The sequence below is a fragment of the Neomonachus schauinslandi genome, chromosome 2 (assembly GCF_002201575.2).
Source record: "Neomonachus schauinslandi chromosome 2, ASM220157v2, whole genome shotgun sequence".
Taxonomy (NCBI): domain Eukaryota; kingdom Metazoa; phylum Chordata; class Mammalia; order Carnivora; family Phocidae; genus Neomonachus; species Neomonachus schauinslandi.
This window is the reverse complement of record NC_058404.1, coordinates 192,010,070-192,033,268: the sequence shown is the minus strand read 5'-3', so window position 1 is coordinate 192,033,268 and position 23,199 is coordinate 192,010,070. Positions and strand designations below refer to the sequence as shown.

At 37.0% G+C, this 23,199-nt stretch overlaps 2 protein-coding genes across 5 annotated transcripts in view; one reads left to right on the top strand and one right to left on the bottom strand.

Annotated features, from left to right (window-relative positions):
* Positions 1–4,399, top strand: part of CC2D2A (coiled-coil and C2 domain containing 2A) — a 132,059-nt gene extending 127,660 nt beyond the window's left edge. The window contains exons 34-36 of the mRNA XM_044912779.1: positions 964–1,022; positions 2,499–2,676; positions 4,088–4,399. Of these exons, the coding sequence (XP_044768714.1) occupies positions 964–1,022; positions 2,499–2,676; positions 4,088–4,276 (426 nt within the window). The 3' untranslated portion in view covers positions 4,277–4,399. The remainder of the gene's footprint in view (positions 1–963; positions 1,023–2,498; positions 2,677–4,087) is intronic.
* A 3,123-nt stretch (positions 4,400–7,522) lies between these two features.
* FBXL5 (F-box and leucine rich repeat protein 5) overlaps positions 7,523–23,199 on the bottom strand; it is a 53,106-nt gene continuing 37,429 nt past the window's right edge. For all 4 annotated transcript variants that reach the window (XM_044913019.1, XM_044913016.1, XM_044913017.1 and 1 more), the window contains exons 10-11: positions 14,962–15,110; positions 7,523–8,310 (exon numbers count right to left, since the gene is read on the bottom strand). In XM_044913019.1, the coding sequence (XP_044768954.1) occupies positions 8,234–8,310; positions 14,962–15,110 (226 nt within the window). In that variant the 3' untranslated portion in view covers positions 7,523–8,233. The remainder of the gene's footprint in view (positions 8,311–14,961; positions 15,111–23,199) is intronic.

Below are 23,199 nucleotides of genomic sequence, written 5' to 3'. Positions count from 1 at the left end.
TGTTTATAATAGCCTAAGAACTGGAATTACAGAAGGGACAAATTATGAAGAGTACATAATGGAATATTTTATAGTAGTTACACAAATGAATCAACATTAATAAATCTTAGCACTCTAAAAATATGGGTGTTGTTATCTCTAAATAAATATATATACATTTTTTAAGATTTTATTTATTTATTTGACGGAGAGAGACACAGTGAGAGAGGGAACACAAGCAGGGGGAGTGGGAGAGGGAGAAGCAGGCTTCCTGCAGAGCAGGGAGCCCGGTTTGTGGGGCTCGATCCCAGGACCCTGGGATCATGACCTGAGTCGAAGGCAGACGCTTAACGACTGAGCCACCCAGGCGCCCCTAAATAAATATTAAGGGGGAAAAGGCAAGCTGTGTATTCACAGTATAAAACTATTACATAGACTTGTCAAATCACTACTTTGTACACCTGAAATTAATGTAATATTGTGTGTCAACTATACTGGAATTAAAAAAAAAAAATTACAAAAAGTTTAGAAAACACCCAAACCAAAACAATACATTGTTTGGGGATACATAAATCTGTAATAAAATCGTAAGTACAGTTCATTAACTTGTCTATCTCCACCTCCTGTGTAAACACCAGGAGGGCAGGGATTTTTATTCATGGATATATACCTATCACCTATAAAAGTGCCTGGCACACAGTAGATACATGTTGAATTAAAGTGCTAAAAAACAAATCCAGGTCATAGCTGCTTCTATGATGACAGAGAAAGGAGATGAAATTAAGAACTATACAGCGCTGTAATTTATCTGTGGTACTGTACTTACCGTGGGTCCTGGGTACATTGGTATCCATACTATCCTCTGTGTCTGAAGGAATGTCTCAGATTTCATAATTTTTTTTAAAGATTTAGAAAAGAATGGATAGCTATCCAAATTAAGTGTAAGTGATTTCTAGAATTTCTGAACTATTTTTTCTTTTATAGCCAGAAGAACTAATTTACCAGCGCACAGACAAAGCGGCCGCAGCTGAGCTACAAGACAGGTCATATGATACCCATAAATCCACACACAATCTGTCACTAGGAGTGTAATACCAAACTAAACAATTCTCAGCCTGGATCAATAATTTGAGCAATTAAACTTTAATTCATGTTTATAGACAGATACCAAATACAGATGTGATCTCTAAATCCCATAGCTCAAAGGGAGGCCTTCGCATCAGCATGGTATGGAACAAACACAAGTGACCTCCATTAGTGATAGGTAGTTCCCCCAAAACGTCGCCTCATGAGAGCTCAGCATCATGTTATTATGGGTCTTGTTCAGATGTATCATAATCCTCAGCTTAATTAAATATGCCTCTTTTGTCCAATTAGTGGCTTACTGAGCTTCAGCTGGTTTATAAACCTAACACATGGAGAAGCCTGGTAAGAGTCCCTATAATCATTATAACCCTGTAAAACAAAACTTCACTCTTCCAGTTTTGCAAATGTGGAAACCAAGGTTCAAAGGGGTCAACATACTTGTTAAGTGTCAGAGGGGGTTTCTGAGCCCGGTCAGATCTTTCTGATTTCAGTCTGTGTATGCCCTTTCTACTGTATCAAGCTGTGTAAAGAGCAGCATGTCAAATACTCAAGAATAAATGTGACCCTTTCTAAGTTAGTATTATTACTAGAAGACTCCATTTTATTCTCAATTTCAAATTTTAAATAAAGCCTTACTGGAGACCCCTATCTAGAACAACTAATTCCCCCCAAAGCCTGCTTCTTCTGATAGTTTCAGAATAACGTGGGTCTATTAACTAGACCATTATTTATTTATCCAATATTGATGAAATGCATGGCAATTCAACCATACTCTTGCTCAGACCATCTTGAAACCCTGAACAAAAATATGTATAATGTGCCAAATGAGAAGGGGATCCTGCAGCTAACTAGTGGGGAGCTGGCTGGGTCCTCTAAATCTGTGCATTTGGCTAGGGATGCCCAAGAGGCTTTAGAATTGACAGGGTTTCAACTCAAACCCCCATTTTCCCTGCCATTGTCAAGTCACTCATCCTACCTCAAACTGTCCCCACATAAGTAAAACTGGGACAATATCCCCCTCATAGTCACTGTTAGGATTAAGTAAAAATGAACAGAAAGCATTTTACACAGTATCTGGTAAATAAAGGCTCAATACATGTTAGCTGTTTTCCTTTATTCTGTTTTCAACTTAATTTTTGATATCCTGCTTTGTAGTTAATATGATAGGTATTGGATCTACAGAATGTAAAGCTTAGTGATGATGGATATCCTAAGAACAGTCTTAAGGAAATTCAGAAAAATAATCTTCATAAACAGAAGTCACAGCACAGGGTAAAGAATCAATATGCAGCATTAAAAGCCCTACAAATATTAAGGCTTTCAACATAAACTATGCCTAGTGAACAACTCCACCTGAATCCCCACTGCATATAAACTATCTTTGTTTACAAAAGTCACCCTTGCAAAAAATAGAGCTTCTTTTTTATAAACAGGATTGAAAAAATATTAAAAGAAAAAATCATGGACTGGAGGCCACGCCATCTGACTAGATGGAACAGGTACTGTACCTCCGCTCTACGGCACTTCTTGCCTGTGTTAGAGAGAAATCAAGGAGAAGACATAGAAGATGACCACAGAGCGGAGCTGCTCAAACAGCTGGGAGACTACCGGGTAAGTACAAATGGCTCTCCACTGAGTCTGTGGATTTCATTTCAAATTGGAAATTGCATGGTATTGGATTTTTAAAGAATCAAAGTAACTACTTTGCTCTCCACAGTACATAGGTGAAGCAGCAAAAGATGTAATTGAAGGTTCAAATCTCAGTAATTAAGCTATTATTAAACAGCAAAATACCTCTATAAACTGAAAATGCTGTAAGACTATGCAATGAAAAATACCTTTAATAAAATGCATTGCCAAGAGTATTAAATACAATTAAAACATCTGGCTAAATCATATTAGACTCTAAAGGTGAAACCAACCACTCCTGATCAGTTTTAAGGAGATGATTTTATACTAATTGCTATTCAGTGCTAAGAAAAGTTCTCGTAAGTCCTCTCCACTGTCTGTCAGTAGTGCTGTATGGATAATAAAACCTAGAAAGCAGTCTCAAATTAAGACAGTAAGCCTTGTTGGCTAAACAGGGTGAAGTCAAGTTGGACATTTAATACTATTCACGGACTAAAACTAGGTTTTCAGGGGCACCTGGGTGGCTCAGTTGGTTGAGTCTGACTCTTAGTTTCAGCTCAGGTCTTGATCTCAGGGTCCTGGGATCGACCCCCCACGTTGGGCTCCCAGCTCAGTAGGGAGTCTGAAGATTCTCTCCCTCTGCCCCCCCCCCACTTGTTCTCTCTAAATAATCTTAAAAAAAAAAAAACCTAGGATTTCAGCTAGGATGTCTTCAAGTAACAAAAAACTTAAACAGCCCTGAGCAATAAAAAGGATTTATTGGTTTATTTGAGGAAAAGTCAGAGGTGAGTAGCTATCAGAGCTGTACCACTCTTCCGTTAAGTCTTCCCATTTGCCCTCCTCTGTGTGATGGCACTGTCCTCAGGCTTTTTTCATGGAACCAAATGGCTGGAACAGCTCCAGGCAGGACTCACATCTGCACACATACTGTCCAAAGCAGGAGAGCGTTATCTGTGTGCCATCATTCCTAGCAAGTTTCCTGGGATTCACTTTGATCACACGCCCATCCCTATAGATCAGTCACTGTGGCCATAGGGATAGAATACATTGATTAGGATTAATCCAGATCCCTAGAATTACATGGGTTACTATGCAAACTAGGGACTATTAGGCAGAGGGAAGGGAATAGTGGAGGGTGGCTGGGTGCTAACAGCTGTCTTATACACCAAGTCAATATGCTAGCAACTGAACAAAAAAGACATTTGGCCCCTCTCCATTTTCTGTATTGCTAATACATAGCTGAAGAGAAAAGCAGAACTAAATAAATGACTTCAAGATGCAGAAGGAAGACAAGAATATTAAGAATTGCGTATGTTTAAACATGGAGAAAAAATACAATGAAATCCTCAAGCTTCACTAATGACTACAAATCTTGGTTGTTTTTTCCCTTCAGTTCTCTGGATTTCCCCTTCACATGCCCTATTCTGAACTGAAACCTTTAATTGAAGCAGTGTATAGCACCGGAGTACATAATATTGATGTTCCTAATGTCGAATTTGCTTTAGCTGTATATATCCACCCATACCCCAAAAATGTTTTGTCTGTTTGGATTTATGTTGCCTCCCTTATACGCAACAGGTAATTTTTTCATTGTATTTTTGTATCATGTAAAAAATGTAATTAAGGTATGAGAATATTTTTGTGATATTGATCATATTAGAAGAAATTATTTGTAAATAATGAAATAAAATTATCATTATTTTCAAAATAAGTGTTACTTACTAGTCTGCCTTACCTCTTGCCACTCTGACCCCACATTTAATCAAGGCTACCCAGAGTTCCTCCTCACACTAAGAGCTCCCTACCTTTATGCCTTTGTACTTACCTTCTGCTTGGAATGCCCTCCTTCTTTGTCTGTCCAGCAGAATACCCATCATACTTTTAAGAACCAGCAAAATAAACAACTTCTCTGGGGGCAGAAACAACTTTGCGATATAAAATTTTTAACACCAAATACCTCATAAGACCTTATCCTATAGAAATACTGAGCAAACATGTACATGTACACAAATGTGCCCATATATACACACACATACTCCTACTGAAACAATATAGTATGGGGGGGGGGGGGGAGTATGTTTAAACATTCACCAAAAGGGAAGTCGTTTAAAAAATTAAGCCATTGCTATGGACTAAATGTTTGTGTCTCCCACAAAATTCTTATCTCGAGACCCAAATCCCCTATGTAATGGTATTTGGAGATGGGTCCTTCGGGAGGCAATTAGGTTGTGAGAGTGGAGGCCCTGTGTTGGGATGAATGCCACTGTCACAAGAGACAGGAGAGAGTTGGCTTCCTTCCTTTAGGCTATGTGTGGATGAAGAGATGGCCCTCTGCAAATCAGAAAGACAGCTCTCACCTGAAACCACATCTGCCAGCACCTTATCCCTTGACTTCCCAGCCTCCAGATAAAGAAGAAATAAATGTTTGCTGTTTAAGCCACCCAGTGTATGGTATTCTGTTAAAGCAGCCTAAACAGACTAAGACAAATACCGGTACTACTATACAAGCCATTAAAAGGCATTAAATATATGTGCTGACATGGAAAGATGTACACAAAACAGAAATACATAAAGCAGGATTTCTTAACAGAAGCACTACTGACATTTTGGGCCAAGTAATTTTTTTTTTTTTTTTTTTGGAGGGCTGACCTGTTCATTAGAGGATATTTGGCAGCATCCCTGACCTCTACCCACTAGATGTCAGTGACATCCTTTCCCTCTGCCAAATTGTGACGACCAAAATGTTTCCAGACATTGTCTAATAATGTCCTCTACGGGATAAACTGACTCCAGCTGAGAACCAGTGATATAGATGGAGTATGATCTCACTTAAAAAAAAACAAAACATAAAACCAGAGGGACCAAATTAAGGAAAAACATTCACCTTTTACTTTATTCCCTTTGCCTTCCTCTATCAGATTATATTACAATTATGTGTTTGCATGCCTCTGATACCTCAACTATGAACTCTTCTTCAAGGGAGACTTCAAGGACTGACATGTAACAGTCATTACCAGGCAATACCCCATCATTACAAGGTATCCATGGATGAGTTACTTAACCTCCCTGCTACTTATTTTCCCCATATATAGGATCAGAACGATCACATTACTTACTTCCTCTCACTGTTTAAACAAGTCAGTATATGTAAGTATAGGTACTTAGAACACTGTCCAGCGCTGAGCACCTGATGTCAGGCACCCCAAGGCAGTTCACATAACTTGTATTTTATTCTAAGAATGAACAGTTCCAAAAATTCATTAAATCAATCACAAAACCCAAGATAAATTTAAACCAAGTATTTACAGTGTTTCATCAAATACCAACTATACCCCAAAGTTAATGTATAAAAATTAAATGTAAATTATGTTGTCGATCTCCCCATGCAAGTAGGGAGAGTGGAAAAACAGTGAGTCTCCAGAGGACGATGTGCTGACACACCCAAGTCCATGTAGTTCGGGCCTGCCAGGTCCTATTTAATGGTTTGCTACTATCAAGCAGCACAGGACAAAGCAAAAGGGAGGCACCTCAATCACCTGGTACCCCTGAGGATACCCCGCTCACATTAGTTAAAAGAAAAACATTTAAGTCAACTCCTGAAACATCATTGAATCATTATCAGAATGTCTCCCCCAAAAATATTATACTGTTTCGTGACTACATGGAGGATAAACTTGAGTCCTCACTTGATGACTCAGGGCCAGGAGTCCGGACGAGTAATTTTACTCACAATTCACGTAAATACAGATAAGATGAAGTATGGGGTTGGATGGATTCACTCCAGAAGAATTCCTGTAGTATGTTTTCTTAAAAATAGCCCCTGATGTGAACTTTCCAAATAAACTTTATTAAACACTTAAGGAAATAAAAACACAGTAACTACAAGAAAATCAACCTTACAAAATAAAACTTCAGACCCCGTTAAGTGCTCACTAAGCTTAAATTTCCTTTCAAGTTCTCTAAGGGATCAAGAAATCATTTCTTACTTTGTGCTTAGGCCAAACTTTTAAAGGAGGCCCGCTGACACAGTACCACAAAAGCCTGACTACTTACACCTAAGAGGTACAGGTTCAAAAGGTTAAGACGGTCTGTTCACACAGCTGCCTCGTCCTACATGCAAGAAACATTCTGCAAGTTCAACCATGACACAACGAGAGAACCCTGACAGGAGGCAACACTTCAGAGAGAGCCATTTAGAAAGGCGCCCCCACCCCAGACTTGGGTCTCCCCTGCAGTGTTTAATTCAAATATTAGTGAGACTTAAGACATAGGTCGATTCTCCCTGTTCAGATTCTCATCAAATGAGTCTTCCTTCATCTTTAGAAAGCTCTGTCTCAAACAAAGTTTTCTCTTAGCCTGAACTGAAATCTGCTTACCTGTAGTTTGTCCCTTTCCTACTCCTATCCCTCAATAAAACAAACAAGAATACCTGGGACCACAAGTAACAAGACTGCAAGATTAATTCCTCTTCCACGGCCTTGCATGCATTTCCAGAAGTAGATGGTGTGCTGCCAAGTCTTCTCTTCAGGACATAAAATTATATATAGCATTAACTAAAACTGATTCAATATGTGCCTTTCTGAACGATAGGTCCCCACTCCCACTGTCTCTTCACACAGCAATGAAGACAGGCATACACATTCAAATTCTGACTACTGCACAGTTAATCTCAAAAAAGACAATTCAGCTCAACAAAATTAGGTATCTGTCTAAATTGCCAGGATCATGATTTCACGGGAGCTCAAAAGAAAATATTTAGACCTATTTTACACTAACATAAACCTGAATTGAGATTTCTAATGAAATCAAAACACCAAAAAAATTATTTGGTAAAGTCCTCAAAGTAGATTTTATTGATACATTTGTTCAAATGATTGTGGAATTTTTAAAAATCCCTCCCAAATTTGACAATTTAGGGACAGTGGTAGGAACCAGGAATATCTGAAGAAAGCAAATACAAATACATTGGTACTTTGCTAGCTCACTGAGCTAACACCAAGAAGCCAATTTATTCTATTATCCTAAAGAATCTTATATGTGGGTATGTTTGAATTGGCCCTCTGAGAACTGTTCAAACAAAGGAAACATTATGGAAAAAAGACTGGTTTTCAAAATGTGCAATCTTTGAAAATAAAACTTCAAAAATGTATGTTTGAAAAGATCTGCAAAGCTTGGTACAGTGTTTATATATAAAGAGAACCAATAACCCCATTGACTTTAAAACTCAAATTAATCTAAAAAATACTTTAAATGGCATGGCATTAGTGACATTCTTTTCAAAGCATTCCATTTAAAAGAAAACTGCTAAAATTGTTCTCACCCTTATGAAAAGATCTAATCCCTTTCTAAAACAAAAAGATGATTTGCAAGAGAAACAACACTGTACAACTGACTGGTAAATAAAGATTTCTGAGGCTGTAAGAAATGGGGCCAAAACAATCAAAAAGGGATGGTTAACACAAGAAATGTGCTATAAGTAAAGTGCATGAAAGGAAGCCTGCTCAGCTAAATGAAGTAGACAAAGGTCAGGAGTCAAGGGTCATTCGCCAGAGCGGCAGCAGGCTCGAAAACCACACTGCAAATTCTGGCATCCGCTGGCGGTATCGGCATGAGGACCTGTGTAAAAACAGAAAAGTGTGAAAGGAGGAAATTTCTTAGCGATCACATGAAAGAGCTAATAAGACATTTGACTTTCTTTTACTAGCAATACATTTATAACATAGAAGTAAAATGTCCCAGTGAGTGTATAAAAAATTAGACACAAATACAGCCAACAGCAGCTCTACTTTAACTGGTCCAAAAGCTAAATGAAACAAGAAGGGAAAGAAATAATTTTTTGGCAACAATCTTACAAAATAAAAATCTAAGATAAAAAGATAACCCACAGAAGCAAGCCTGTCCAGCTAACTTAACAACAGATTTCTTATACTCAGAACATCCTTCCTAGAAACATAATTAAGACAAAAACAGCCCCCTCCGTAGATCAGCTAAAGAACCCAGTATTGAGCAATTACAAAAACATTACAGTCGAAACTTAAATAAACTATATAGACATAGACTGAACATGATTTCCATATCTTTATTTAACAGATGCAGCCAAAATAAACGGCTAGGGTTAAGTGAAATTATCTTCCAGAATTAAGTATATAATGAATGATTAGCTAAATAAACATACCTAAGACATAATAAAAATTATGATTCATTTACAAAACAAGAATGCAACACTGTGGAGTAACTGACATTTTATCCCATTCGCGTTATGCTGCCCAGACACTACATACAAGATCCATTAGGGAACACAACTGAGAATTAGGAATATCAAAGAAGCGATATCATGGCACATAAGCAAACATTAAGTTTTTTGAATGAATCACAGTTTTCATAAAGGCAGGCAAATGTGCAAAAGGATGTTTTAACTATACCGAAGACTTTCAGTGTGTCTGCACCATGAAGAAACAAAGAGCAGTTAATTCGTTCTTATTCATCAAACAGAACCAAAATCCTTGCATGTGTAATATGTAAGGATCCCATACAAAAAGTACATGAAGTGTCATTTTATAGACGTCAAATGGATTATAACTGAAAAATCATAGTACTCTGATTGATATCTAGTTTAACTCAGAAACTATTTTAAATAAGCTTTGTTTTGTTTTTTAAAGTAGCAGTCCGCTGCAAAAGAAGGCATTTATGCTAATACCAACATAAGGAAATGGCTACTTGCAATAAAATACACAAAACACTTATTTCCCAGAATCTTCCCTTGTATTCTTGAAACGGCACACACAAAACACTAAGGGCAGACTTCTTAGGATATACAATCAATGAAGTATAATGTTCATGTATTTCAATAAAGAAATGATAATATATCTTTAAGTAAGAAAAGAAACTAATGAACTTTACAAGCATACGTGGGACTGCAATTGGTTAGGACTTCATTTATTTTCAAAAATGTATGTTTAATTTTAAAATAGATGTGATGATGCCTGGGATATGGGGAGCAGGTATGGGAGTGGGCAATGGAAGATGGACCATGCTTTTATAACTGCCAAAGCAAATAATACATGAGGCTTCATCACATTATTCCATGTTTACATGTTTAAAATTTTCCATAACAAAAAGTTTAAAATATTTCAAATATAAAATTAAATTACCAAAAGCCCATTTTTATTTAATCAAAATTAAAACCTGTTCTATCTTAAAAATGAAAAGTTGAATGCCAAATATTTAAAAAATTCACAAAGTAATTTGTTATTAATTTCCCTTAAAATAAGACTCAAGGTTAGTCATCTTAACCAAAATCAAAGTAAAATGTCCTAGTACGTATCATATTTATTAGAAATGTCCTGACAGGGGCGCCTGGGTGGGTCAGTTGTTAAGCATCTGCCTTTGGCTCAGGTCATGATCCCAGGGTCCTAGGATAGAGCCGTGCATCAGGCTCCCTGCTCAGCGGGGAGTATTCTTCTCCCTCTCCCTCTCCCACTCCCCCTGCTTGTGTTCCCTCTCTCGCTGTGTCTCTGTCAAATAAATAAAATCTTTAAAACCAAAACAAAACAAAAATGTCCTGATAAGGAAACCTGTAGTTTGAAACTCTTCCACTGTCAACCTTTGACCAGGTTTTCCTTCTGAACATATTTTCAGCTTTTTCCTTACACACTACTTAACCCTCCATGCCACCTCTTCTGAGCTTGTCTTTCTGCACCCCTTAAACGCTGGTTCCTGCTCTGCCTGACGATCACCTAGTGCCTCTCTTCAAGACCCAATCCCCTGCCTCGCCACCACTGCCCTGTTGACAGTCAGTCCCTGGGATGAAATGCTTGAACTGGTGGATTTTGCAAAAATCTGTTTCTCAGTATGTAATCCTACTCCAATTTTTAAAAAGGGAGCAATAAGAGCAAAGAGACATGGAGACTTTAGACAATTTTCCAACTAAAACTCCCTTAAAATATTTAAAAATTTCTATATTCCTATTTTTTAAAAGACAGAAAGGTAAGGAAGAAACTTTACACTGAATTCAACAATGACCTGGGAAAAGTCCTAAGTGATGGCTGAAAGCAATGCAAGTGAAGTATGCTACTAATTTTAAGGCAGGAAATATAAGGGAGCCTCAAAGGAGCCAACAGGACCAAGGAAACTACTCTAGAGATTCCTAGCTTTCCAAATATACACAGCTAGTCACCATCCTCCCCAAAAGACAGGCTCAGCAACCTCAGGTCCACCCTGGCCACTCTTTGATCTCAAAGTCTAAAGGATGGTAATAGGGATCACAGGGGAAGAAAAATGCAAGAATAAAATTATGTGTCCCATATTAGGTTGAAAGTAACCCAATCCTGCTTATCTGTCAGCATCTCCTTATTAACATCACAAAACAAATTCCTCACTCACACTGATATAAAATGTGCCCCCTCCTTCAAATATGCACTAGAATGCCTGAGTTTTAAGTATAGAGTGAAAAGGGTATTTCAAATCAGAAAGTATGATCTATCTAGAGAAGCCTATGAGGACTTAAACAGTAACTATGATACTATCTTAAAACTACAATCCCATCCTAAGGTCAATTTATAGACCAGGTGTCTGAACCTAATAGTCATGAAAGTAGGAGATTTTATACTATTAAAGGCCAGGGGCAAAGCAAAAGTGAAGACAACCACTGTTTCTAATTTAGGTTAGTCTCATAATGTAGAAAACAGTAGAGAACAACAATTTCCAAAAGCATGAAAACTGTAAGCAATGTTAACATCTTAGGCATCGTAGAAGGACTGTTCAGAAAAAGGAATAAATGGACAACAGAAAAGTGAGGCAGCATTAGACAGAAACACGACTAAGATATCTCATATGTTATTTTGCCAAGTATCTCAAGCAGACAGCTGTGCTTTCATAGACACTGACAACTCAAAAGGCCATTCCCTTTAAATATTTGACTCATCACCAGCAAATGTCTATCTCAATACAGAACAGAAAATTCAAATGGTTGTAATATATGAGGGCTGAGGGCTAAATTACGTTAAAGAATAATAAAGAAAACAGGAAAACAAAATTGGGTATAATCGCTAAATAAAATTTTTAAATGCATGGTAAAGAAATAAATTTGTAAGAAAGCATTTTTTAAATATTAGATAAAAAGGGCTATAATGTTAACTATAGTTATTTTCCCAAATTTTTATTTTTGATTGACTTGTTTTTCCTGGATTTTAAGTATATTATTTATGCTGTATATCTGCACTTACCTTCACTTACCTTTAATTCCTCTTTAACTTAAATTAGAAACATAAGAGAGCAAATCATCTGAGACTGTGTCACCTCCAGAACTATGAGCTAATCTATCTTAATTCATAAATTATACAGACATTGAAATGCAAATCAGTACAAAAATTTATTTGCTATCATTGTTCAAGTGTTCTTCAGAGCTCCAAAACTATGCAATTCCATTTAACACTTCTTAAATGACGAAGAAGCTTTTAAATGTTATGGCAAAGAAGCTTTCTTTTATGTTTAAATCTTAACTTTATCAATCAAATCACAAATTTAAATGTCACGAGGAAACATTCAGAAGAACAAAACTGGCATTTTTTTAATCAGTGCTTAATACAGTATCTTGCTCACAGTAGATATTATTTGAGTATCTGATACTAACTTCTCTACTAGTGCTTAGGAAACAGGTCATTCTGCTTTACTTATCACTCATTATTTAGTTAATGAATATTGTTTATCAGTATTTACTTCTTTTAGTTAGTAATCTAGTAGCTAACTATACTAAGTTTTTTTTTTGACAAATACATTTTTAGTTAAATGTTACCCAAATATTTAAAATATAGTTTGTCACCCATGCTCCCTATTATTCTAAGACCATGTATAAAACATATTAACTACTTTCAGAAAAAATAAAAATAAAAAGGGGGCCCCATAAGCAGTCATTAAATATTTATTGTACAAACTGAGCTGTAGTAAAAGATACTGGATCAGTCGTGTCATCTTGCAAAACTGGATACAATGCAACTTTATTCTAACACTTTCTAGGTTGTCCATATGTCCTTTTAAGGAAAAAGTGCCATCAGAGCATTGCTTTAAGAGCAATTGGCTGGAACTCTGGAATATAAGTTAATATGACAAGTCACCCTATAAACTTTAAAGGATTTCCATTTCCCCAAAATCATGTTTTAAGAAGCTGTAAAAGGAGACTTAATATTGGATTATACAAGCGCTGTCAATTTCCTTTCAAATCTTTCAAAGAAGTCAGATATCTTCATTAAAATTCATTTATTGAAAATTACCACTCATTTATCAAGGAAAAAATCACATTCAACAAAAGGAATGTAGCAGCTCCTTTGAACACTTTAATATTTATATATTCAAAACCAGTTAAGATGAAACGAATTCTAACATCCTAACAAAATGCAAAAGATTAGGTATTTAACTTTATCCCATCACCTAAATTATTTCAAGAAGTTTTCAAAATTACACAAGCAAAACAAGTAGGCAGATCATAAAAATGAACTGAAATCCGATCTCCCCTACCCTGTAACATCTATATACCCAAAAACAAATCTAACAAATTCAGTTGTGATATTCCCACAAGCATAACCTATGCTGAAATCAACTGTAGACAATTCAAGTGCAACATACAAATAAGATGTTTTTCTTATAAAAATAATTGCTTACTAGTTACTTTTCATAATATGTCCTAGAAGCCTTAGGAATTAGGAAGTACAACATTGCACCTACAATGACGTAACTGTACATTAAAAAAATCTCCCATCACAAATTTCCTGCATCTACCAAAGCAGTAAATGGTTTGTGGAAGCAATCAAACTTTAAGTTTTTGTATGCTTAGCAGGTTGCAACTAAAATGACACTCATTTCACCATTCCTGGATTATATGCTGAAGGCAAGAGAGAGCAAAGAAATGCTCCTACTTAGTATTGCAACTTCAAGAACAAGGGAGGTCATCTCCTGCATCACCAATGTGATGCCAGAAATAAAAGAGCTGCGATCTCCTGTCTCTTTATATGTATTTAAGGAAAACTTAATCTCCCAGAAATAGCAATTTGCTAACTTCTCTGCCTACAGGTATGTCATTAAAGACCATTCCTCCAGCCTTGGTTCTTTTCAATTATTCTCCCTTAGAGAAACTCAGGTGATCTTCTTGTCATCTTAAGATAACTTAGGCTTTCAAAGAAAACAGTATATGGTGTAAAAAGACAGGTGCATAGTAGAATCTGAACCATGTAAATGTTTCTCCAGTTATAAATACAGGGAATTGATTTGCTTACTAATAACTGAGAAGCTTTTTGTGCTTCTAGAAACTTCAGTCTCTACCAGGACTATCAAAAGCCCAAAAGGGTACTGAATGTACCTTGAAAAAACATATGCAACAAGCCCACTGCAGGGTAGGGATAGGTTTAAGAACAAAACAATCAATAAATATTTATCCAATGATTGTTATAAGTAAGTTCAGGAATCAATCTCCAAAATACTGTAGGAATTTCAGTCATGTCTAAAGCATCTCAGCCTCTTCCCCAATACTACACACCCATCCCCCTCAATCTTCCATGAAACTGATTTGAAACCAGACCCAGGATCCCCAATAAGTTCACATTACCAAAGTCCTCCCTTCTCAACTGCATTTTTTTTAAAAGTTGTGTTACAAGAAAACTGAGTCACCATCCCTAAGAAACTGGTGTATCTAGAACATCAATACTGTTAAATTGTTAATGAATGCTATATACACTCTAGAAGAATTTCCCAAAATTTTGTAAGAATTTTAGTATTTCTAGGGGTCCCTGGGTGGCTCAGTTGGTTAAGTTGGTTAAGCAACTGCCTTCGGCTCAGGTCATGATCTCAGGGTCCTGGGACTGAGTCCCACGTCAGGCTCCCTGCTCAGCGGGGAGTCTGCTTCTCACTCTCCCTCTGACCCTCCCCGCTGCTCCTTCTCTCTCTCTCAAACAAATAAATAAAATCTTAAAAAAAAAAAAAAGAACTTTCGTATTTTTACAACTTGCCATTTTAGAATTTATTAAACTATTACATATCTCAAAAATCTGGAATATATATTTGAAATACCTATCTGAAAGAAAAACTTACCTTTATAGAAGCTAATTAATGAAAACATACATGATTTTTAAATTTTATCAAATGTAAAGAATCACCTCTGAAAGTAAAAAAGTTCGGTAATTAGCTAGACAATTAAATAGAAACCCTAAGAATAATGAGAACTGTCAAAAATTTTTAAATCCATTCCTTCAAAGTTATCTCATTATTAAAAGGCATTACCGTTAATGTTGTCACAGTAGTAAAAGTATTCATCGTTTAGAGAAGGACATGCTGAAACCAAATCCTGTAGGCCTGCACCAGTTACAGTAAGACAACCAGAGAGATTAAGGTGCTCCAAATAAGGCAGCCCTCCTCCCAGAGTCAAAACCCTGTGTAAGAGAAGCAATCCAACAATTAGAATATATTAATCTATGAAAATTTATGTATTCCTATGGCCCACTGGACCACTATTAACAAATCTTTCAATTTGGTAATGAGAAAATTCAAGAATTTCTATAAACATGGTAACTCACCTCATCCTTAGGCAGCAATACATTTAACTGAGAAAAACTTCCTACATTTTTCCTAAGGACATTCAATAAACAAGTCTATAAAATTTCTCTTTGTAAGAAATTACAGCAACTCAATCCTTAGAAGTACTGTATCTTGGAATTGTAATCATTCTCCTACAGGTTGTCTAAGTGAAAATTATCAAGAAAATTAATGACTAGTTTTGTCAGTTCCTCAGAGTTAGAGCTAGCATATGATCCAACACATCCTCTCCTAGGTGTACACCCAAGAGAACTGAAAACATATGTTCACATGATAACTTGCAAACAAATACTCATTGCAGCTTCATTCATAATAGCCAAAAGTGGAAACAACCCAAATTTCAATTAATTAAAATGAGTGGATAAATAAGCATTAAACAGCCATAAAGTACTGATACATGCTACCACATGGATTAACTTGAAAACATATGCTAAGTGAAAAAAGCCAGACACAAAAGGCCACATATTGTATGATTCTATTTAGATGAAATATCCAAAATAGGCAGAATAGGCATAGAGACAGAAAGTAGACTGGTAGTTGCCAGGGGCTGGGCGCAAAGAGGAATGAGAAGTAACTGCTAAAGAGTAGAGGGTTTCCTTATGGTATGATGAAAATGTTTCTGAATCAGTGGTGACGCTTGCCAACCTTGTAAATCTACTGAAACCACTGATTTGTATACTTCAAAAGGATGAACTTAATGGTAAGTGAATTACATGTCAGTAAAAACTGAAAACCTAATGGTATATCCTAGAAGAATAAAAACATTAATATAAATAGATAAAATGAGAAGTTAGCTAAAATGACAATGGCAGAGCTGAAAAATATCAAGAACAAAATTAAGAACATCAATTTTCTATACAATATTTAAAGCAATATTACAACAGCAAAACTGTGAAAACTGGAACAGTCGATCTTAAAAGGGACGTCAAGAGACTAACAATACAGTAAGTTTAGTTAAAAAAATTAACATGATTGTACAGGTACGTGAAAATTAGGAAGTTAAGTAAAATTGGTATCTAAAAACTATGGAATTGCTGACTAGGAAAGACTAGGAGGGGACATTTTAAAGTTTTGTAACTACATGTTTAAAAGAAGAAATTGATCTATTAAAAACAACTTATCAGGGCATGTGGGTAGCTCAGTCGGTTGAATGTCTGACTCCTGATTTTGGCTCAGGTCATGATCTCAGGGTTGTGGGATCATATCCAGCATCAGGCTCCAGGCTCAGCGGGGAGTCTGCTTGGGATTCTCTCTCTCCCTCTGCCCCTCCCCCCTGCTTGTGCTCGCTCGCTCTCTCCCCTCTCTCTCAAATAAATAATTCTTAAAAAAACAAATAAAAACAATCAAAACCCCAAGTCCCAAGGGAGATTTAAATGCATACTTCCCCTTACATTTTGATTGAAAAGAAAAATTAGTTAAACTGATTTTTTTTTTTTAAATCATAAATTTCCTTGTCCATCTCTTCAGATTTCTAATTAACAACAGTGGCAGTTCAGAACCTCCCCCAGTGGCTTGACTGAGCCACAGCATTTAGAGACAGTGGTCTTTAAAGAAGACAGTATAAGGTTTAAAGTTAATTCTTTTTTTCCTATAAAGCTGAATACCTCATAATAAGAAATAGAACAGCCTTTAAAAAGTGGTCTGGGGCACGTGGGTGGCTTAGCTGGCTAAGCCTCGACTCTTGATCTCAGCTCAGGTCTTAATCTCAGGGCCATGAGTTCAAGACCCTCACTGGGCTCCACCCTGGACATGGAGTCTACTTAAAAAAAAAAAAAAAGTGGTCCTGGGCACCTGGGTGGCTCAGTCAGTTGAGTGGACTCTTGATTTCAGCTCAGGTCAGGATCTCAGCATCATGAAATCGAGCCCAGCACTGGGCTCCATGCTTAGTATGGTGTTTGCTTGAGATTCTCTTCTCTCTCTCTCCCTCTCCCTGCTCCTCTCCCCACTCAAGTGCACACACTCTCTCACTCTAAATAAATAAAATCTTTTTTTTTAAAGATTTATCTATTCACTTTGAGAGACAGAGTGTGTGAACAGGGTGGGAGTGGGCGAGGTGCAAAGGGAGAGAAAATCTCAAGTAGACTCCCAGCTGAGTGCAGAGCCTGATCTCATGACCCTGAGATTGTGACCTGAACCAAAAATCAAGAGTTGGACGCTCAACCGACTGAGCCACCCAGGCGCCCCTAAATTAATAAAATCTTAAGGAAAAAAAAAGTGGTCTGAAAGATCTCAGAAGCTAACTTCAACACAGAGACTGCTCCATTTCCTAAAATTTAAGAATTTTCAGCACACTGAGGACAGACTGCATGGAATATAAAACTTCTTTTCACAGTGTACTTCAAGAAACCACTTGTGCAGTCACTGACCTCAATGAGCTTAATGGGAAATCAAACAAATCAAAAATAAATATGCAATTATAATACCATATGATGGTCTCCTGGGAACATACAGAAGGGTACTGATGGGGGAGAGAAGGGGAGTCCAAAAAGGTTTCCTATAAGAAGTTTTTTGTTTTGGGCGCCTGGGTGGCTCAGATGGTTAAGCGTCTGCCTTCGGCTCAGGTCATGATCCCAGGGTCCTGGGATCGAGTCCCGCATCGGGCTCCCTGCTAGGTGGGGAGCCTGCTTCTCCCTCTGCCTCTCTCTCTCTGTCTCTAATGAATAAATAAATAAAATCTTTAAAAAAAAAAAAAGTTTTTTGTTTTGTTTTAAGATTTCTTATTTATTTGACACAGAGAGTGAGAGAGAGCACAAGCAGCAGGAGCGGCAGGCAGAGGGAGAGGGAGAAGCAGGCTCCCCATGGAGCAGGGAGGCCGACTCTCGGGCTCCATCCCAGGACCCTGGGATCATGACCTGAGCTGAAGGCAGACACTTAACTGACTGAGCCACCCAGAAGCCCCAAGAAGGGACATTTAAACTGTGACAGAAACGAACAGAAGTTAGCCAATAAATGTATGTTACAGACAGTGCAAATACAGATGTCTAAAGATGAGAAATATGGCACCTTGAAGGAAGAGAAAATAGTTGAGTATGGCTAGAGAAAGGATGGCTCTGTGGGTGGGTGTGTGTTTGTGACATTTATCTGTTTATTGTCTTTTTTTTGGCAGGGGTGAGAATATGACCAGGTAAAAATTTAGAGAGTTAAGAAGATAACAAGATATATAAAGATATATATATATCAACTACAGAAGTAATAAGCAAGGGCCAAGATTTCGGACCTAACCAAACTGCAACAAAACTCACTGAAAGGTTTAGATAGAAGAGTAATAGCAAGTAAAAAAAATGCATCCTAGGAAGATCACTCTAATCTACCTTTTATCACCAATGCCCAAGTATGTCAGGCACAAGCCTAAACAGTAAAATGCAAGATTAGTAAAATACAGGTTCTGCCCTCAACTAGGGAAAGAAACATTAAACAAGGTATTGACAATACATGCAATAAGAAAAAAAAAGTTATAGAAATATTTACAAGTTATAGAAATATTACAGAGCAGGGAATGATTCAAAAGTAGTAATCTTTAAAGAAAAAGAACAAAATCCAGAATTCAACAATGTATAATTCACACTATCTGGTATCAAATGAAATACTAGACATTCAAAGAATCAGGAAAAAATCAATCAACAGAAACAGACCAATAAATGACAATGATGGGATTAGTAAACAATGACTTTAAAAAAAATGCATACAAACCCTGGAGCAAACACTAAATACATGAGGTACTAGCCAACAGAAGAAATAAAACAAGATACTAAAAAGTACTTAATAAATCCAAAAGAAGCAGGAAAAGACAAAACGAAGAAAAGATAAAACAAGAGGAAAACAAACAGCAAGATGATAGGCATAAAAATAACCATATCAATAATTATGTTAAATGTAAATAGCCCAAATAGATCAATTAAATGACAGGGAATACCTGACTGAATTTTAAAAAGTAAGACCTAACAATATATGCTGCCTACAAAAAATTAAAAGAGCAGTTGCCTTGGGCTCAAGAAGAGAAACGGTAGTGTATAACAAAACAATAATGGCAATGTGAGGGGGTCAAAGAAGGTTGGGAATTTAAATAAGAGGCTACTTTTAATCAGTTAACGGCCAAGATTTATTTCATTCCTATGAAAAACTGAAAATGTTGCATTAAGACTATACACATAACACTATCTGTTCCCTATGGCTTCAATCTACTTTAAAATATTGATTTTCGGGGCACCTGGGTGGCTCAGTGGGTTAAACATTTGCCTTCAGCTCAGGTCATGATCCCAGGGTCCTGGGATAGAGTCCCTCATCACGCTCCCTGCTCAGCGGGAAGTCTGCTTCTCCCTCTCCCTCTGCCTCTCCCCAGCTGCTTGTGCTCTCTCACTCTTTCTAATAAAAATCTTTAAAAAAAAAAAATCTTGATTTTTCAATCTATGTTTTTATAGTCAATGCTCTTGTAACAAGCCCCATATAACCAATGTGCCAAAACTCATGCTACCCCATCCCTAAACAGAACATAATGACTAATGCAGAAGAGGACTGAAAGCTCCCAATTAGCACCTCTGTTCCCATATACTAAGTTGTATGCACATGTGAGTTTTATTTGTTCTCAAACCTACTGACACCAGTTGTAGTTACTATTGTGATTAACCGAAATAATTTTTATTACTATTATTTTTTAAGTAGGCTCCACACTCAGTGTGGAGCCCAGTGTAGGGCCTGAACTCACAACCCTGAGATCTAGACCTAAGCTGAGATCAAGAGTCCGATGCCTAACCAACTGAGCCATGCAGGTGCCAAAAATTGAAATAATTTTTAAACCAACATAATAAATACAAAAAGGCAGTAACCTCTTCGACATCGGCCACAACAACTTCTTTCAAGACATGTCTCCAAAGGTAAGGGAAACAAAAGTGAAAATGAACTTTTGGGACTTCATCAAGATAAAAAGCTTCTTCTGCACAGCAAAGGAAATAGTCAACAAAACAAAGAGGCAACCCACAGAATGGGAGAAGGTATTTGCAAATGACATATCAGATAAAGGGCTAGTATCCAAAATCTATAAAGAACTTCTCAAACTCAACACCCAAAAAGCAAATAATCAAGTCAAAAAATGGGCAGAAGACATGAACAGACACTTCTCAAAAGAAGACATACAAATGACTAATAGACACATGAAAAAATGTTCATCATCATTAGCCATCAGGGAAATTCAAATCAAAACCACATCGAGATACCACCTTACACCAGTTAGAATGGCAAAAACTGACAAGGCAAGAAATAACAAATGTTGGAGAGGCTGTGGAGAAAGGAGAACCCTCTTACACTGTTGGTGGGAATGTAAGTTGGTACAGCCACTTTGGAAAACAGTGTGGAGATGCCTCAAAAAATTAAAAATAGAGCCACCCTATGACCCAGCAATTGCACTACTGGGTATTTACCCCAAAGACACAGATGTAGTGAAGGCCATATGCACCCCAAATGTTCATAGCAGCAGTGTCCACAATAGCCAAACTGTGGAAAGAGCCGAGATGCCCTTCAACAGATGAATGGATAAAGATGTGGTCCATATATACAATGGAATATTACTCAGCCATCAGAAAGGGTGAATACCCAACTTTTACATCAACATGGATGGGACTGGAGGAGATTATGCTAAGTGAAAGAAGTCAAGCAGAGAAAGTCAATTATCATATGGTTTCACTTATTTGTGGAACATAAAGAATAGCATGGAGGACATTAAGAGAAGGAAGGGAAAAATGAAGGGGGAAAATCGGAGAGGGAGACAAACCATGAGAGACTATGGACTCAGAGAAACAAACTGAGGGTTCTAGAGGGGAGGGGGGTGGGGGGATTGGTTAGCCCAGTGATGGGTATTAAGGAGGGCACATACTGCATGGAGCACTGGGTGTTATATGCAAACAATGAATCATGGAACACTACATCAAAAACTAATGATGTACTGTATGGTGACTAACATAACAATAAAAAGTGGTCTGGGGCACGTGGGTGGCTCAGGAAAATGCAAAAAAATTTGCATTTATTTCCTTAGCCTTTTTCCCAAGAAATGCATATAAAATGCACTAACTTTATTCCAATCTCTACTCAAAAAATGCTTCTTTTCAAAGCCTTTCCTGCTTATCAAATATGAAGGAGCATTCTATGTATTCTCTACTCCATAAACTAACTTTACTTTTCTTCAGAACAGTCTGATATTACATGTTTACGGTCTATTACTACCACTAGATTATAAACTCTATGAAAACAGGGAATTTGTCTTATTTATAGATCCCTAGCAATTAGAACAGAGCAAGTCATGTAGTAGGTGCTCAATAAATATTTAAATGATTCAGAAAGATTCCTTCAGGATACCTGACTAAAAAGGTCATTTGCACTCAGACTGGAGACTTTTTCAGTCAGCCAGCAGTCCAAATGATATCAGATAAGATAGTTCCTGTGTGGTTCCCCATCATCAAAATTAATTCTTCCTTAAATTCAAACTCAGGGGCACCTGGGTGGTGCAGTTGGTTAAGCATCTGACTCTTGGTTTTGGCTCAGGTCATGATCTCAAGGTTGTGAGATCAAGCCCCACATGGGGCTCCATGCTAAGTGAGTGCAGTCTGCTTAAGGCTCTCTCTCCCTCTCCCTCTGCCCCACCCCACCATGTGCTCTCTCTCTCTAAAATAAATAAATCTTTAAAAAAAATTCAAACTCAAGTGTTTATTTCAAGGATATCTCATATACAAACTCTTCACCACTAGCTGCAAAACCGTAAGGCAGAAATGTAACTTATTTCCATTGCCAATAGCAGTAAATTTTTTACTTAGTTATTTCTAAGGTTAATATCAAAATAACAACTAAAAATCACTTTTATGCTTTTTTTCAAATTTCACTTAGGAATTCACTTCCTGCCTTAGAGGGAAGTGGGGATGGAAACTTGTATTCAAATAAAGCCCTATAATTCTGTGCTTTTTTTTGCATTTATTTAAATTCAATTAATTAACATATAATGTATTATTAGTTTCAGATGTAGAGTTCAGTAATTCATCAGTCTTATATAATACCCAGTGCTCATTATATCATGTGCCCTCCTTAATGTCCATCACCCAGTTCCCCCAACCCCCCCCACGCATCCCCTCTATAATTCTGCTTTTAGATGAAATATGCCCCCCTCCTAGCATTTTCCAAACCTTACTAAGAAGTTTCTAAATCCTTTTTCACTAAAAGCAAACAGAAGATACCTCTTAATTATATTAATCAAAATTCTGACTCCCTTTGAAATCGATTTTTAATTATACAGAATTTTTAATAAATTTTGGCTTATTTAAAAATATCCCAACAAAACTAAGAAAACAGGAAAACTGCCACTTGCTCAGATATCACTGCAGCTCTGAAATGTTACAAAAGGTTGTTATCTGTTATTTCATTCTCTGAACAGTAAAACTGGTCATACTGAAAATGCAACTGGGGGCACGTGGGTGGCTCAGTTGGTTGAGTGCCTGACTCGACTTCAGCTCAGGTCTTGAATCTCAGGATATCGAGTTTGGGCCCTACACACTGGACTTCAGGATGGGTATGGAGCCTACTTAAGAAACAATAAAAGTGGCAGCAGCTTTTTCTGCTCACGAGTCCTGTCCCCGTACTTTAATAAAATCACCTTTTTGTACCCCCCCCAAAAAAACCCACCACAACAATAAAAGTAAAAAAAAATTTTAAACTTAAAAAAATTAAAAATTAAAAAAAAAAAAAGAAAACGCAACTGAGGGGCACCTAGCTGGCTCAGTCAGAAGAGCATGCAAGTCTTGATCTCAGGGTTGTGAGTTTGAGTCTCACACTGGGTGTAGAGATTACTTAAAATAAAACTGAAAAAAAAGAAAAAGAAAAAATGCAACTGAATGGAGCCACAAATAAGTTTTAATAACGTATAGTGGTAATGAAAAACATAATGGTATT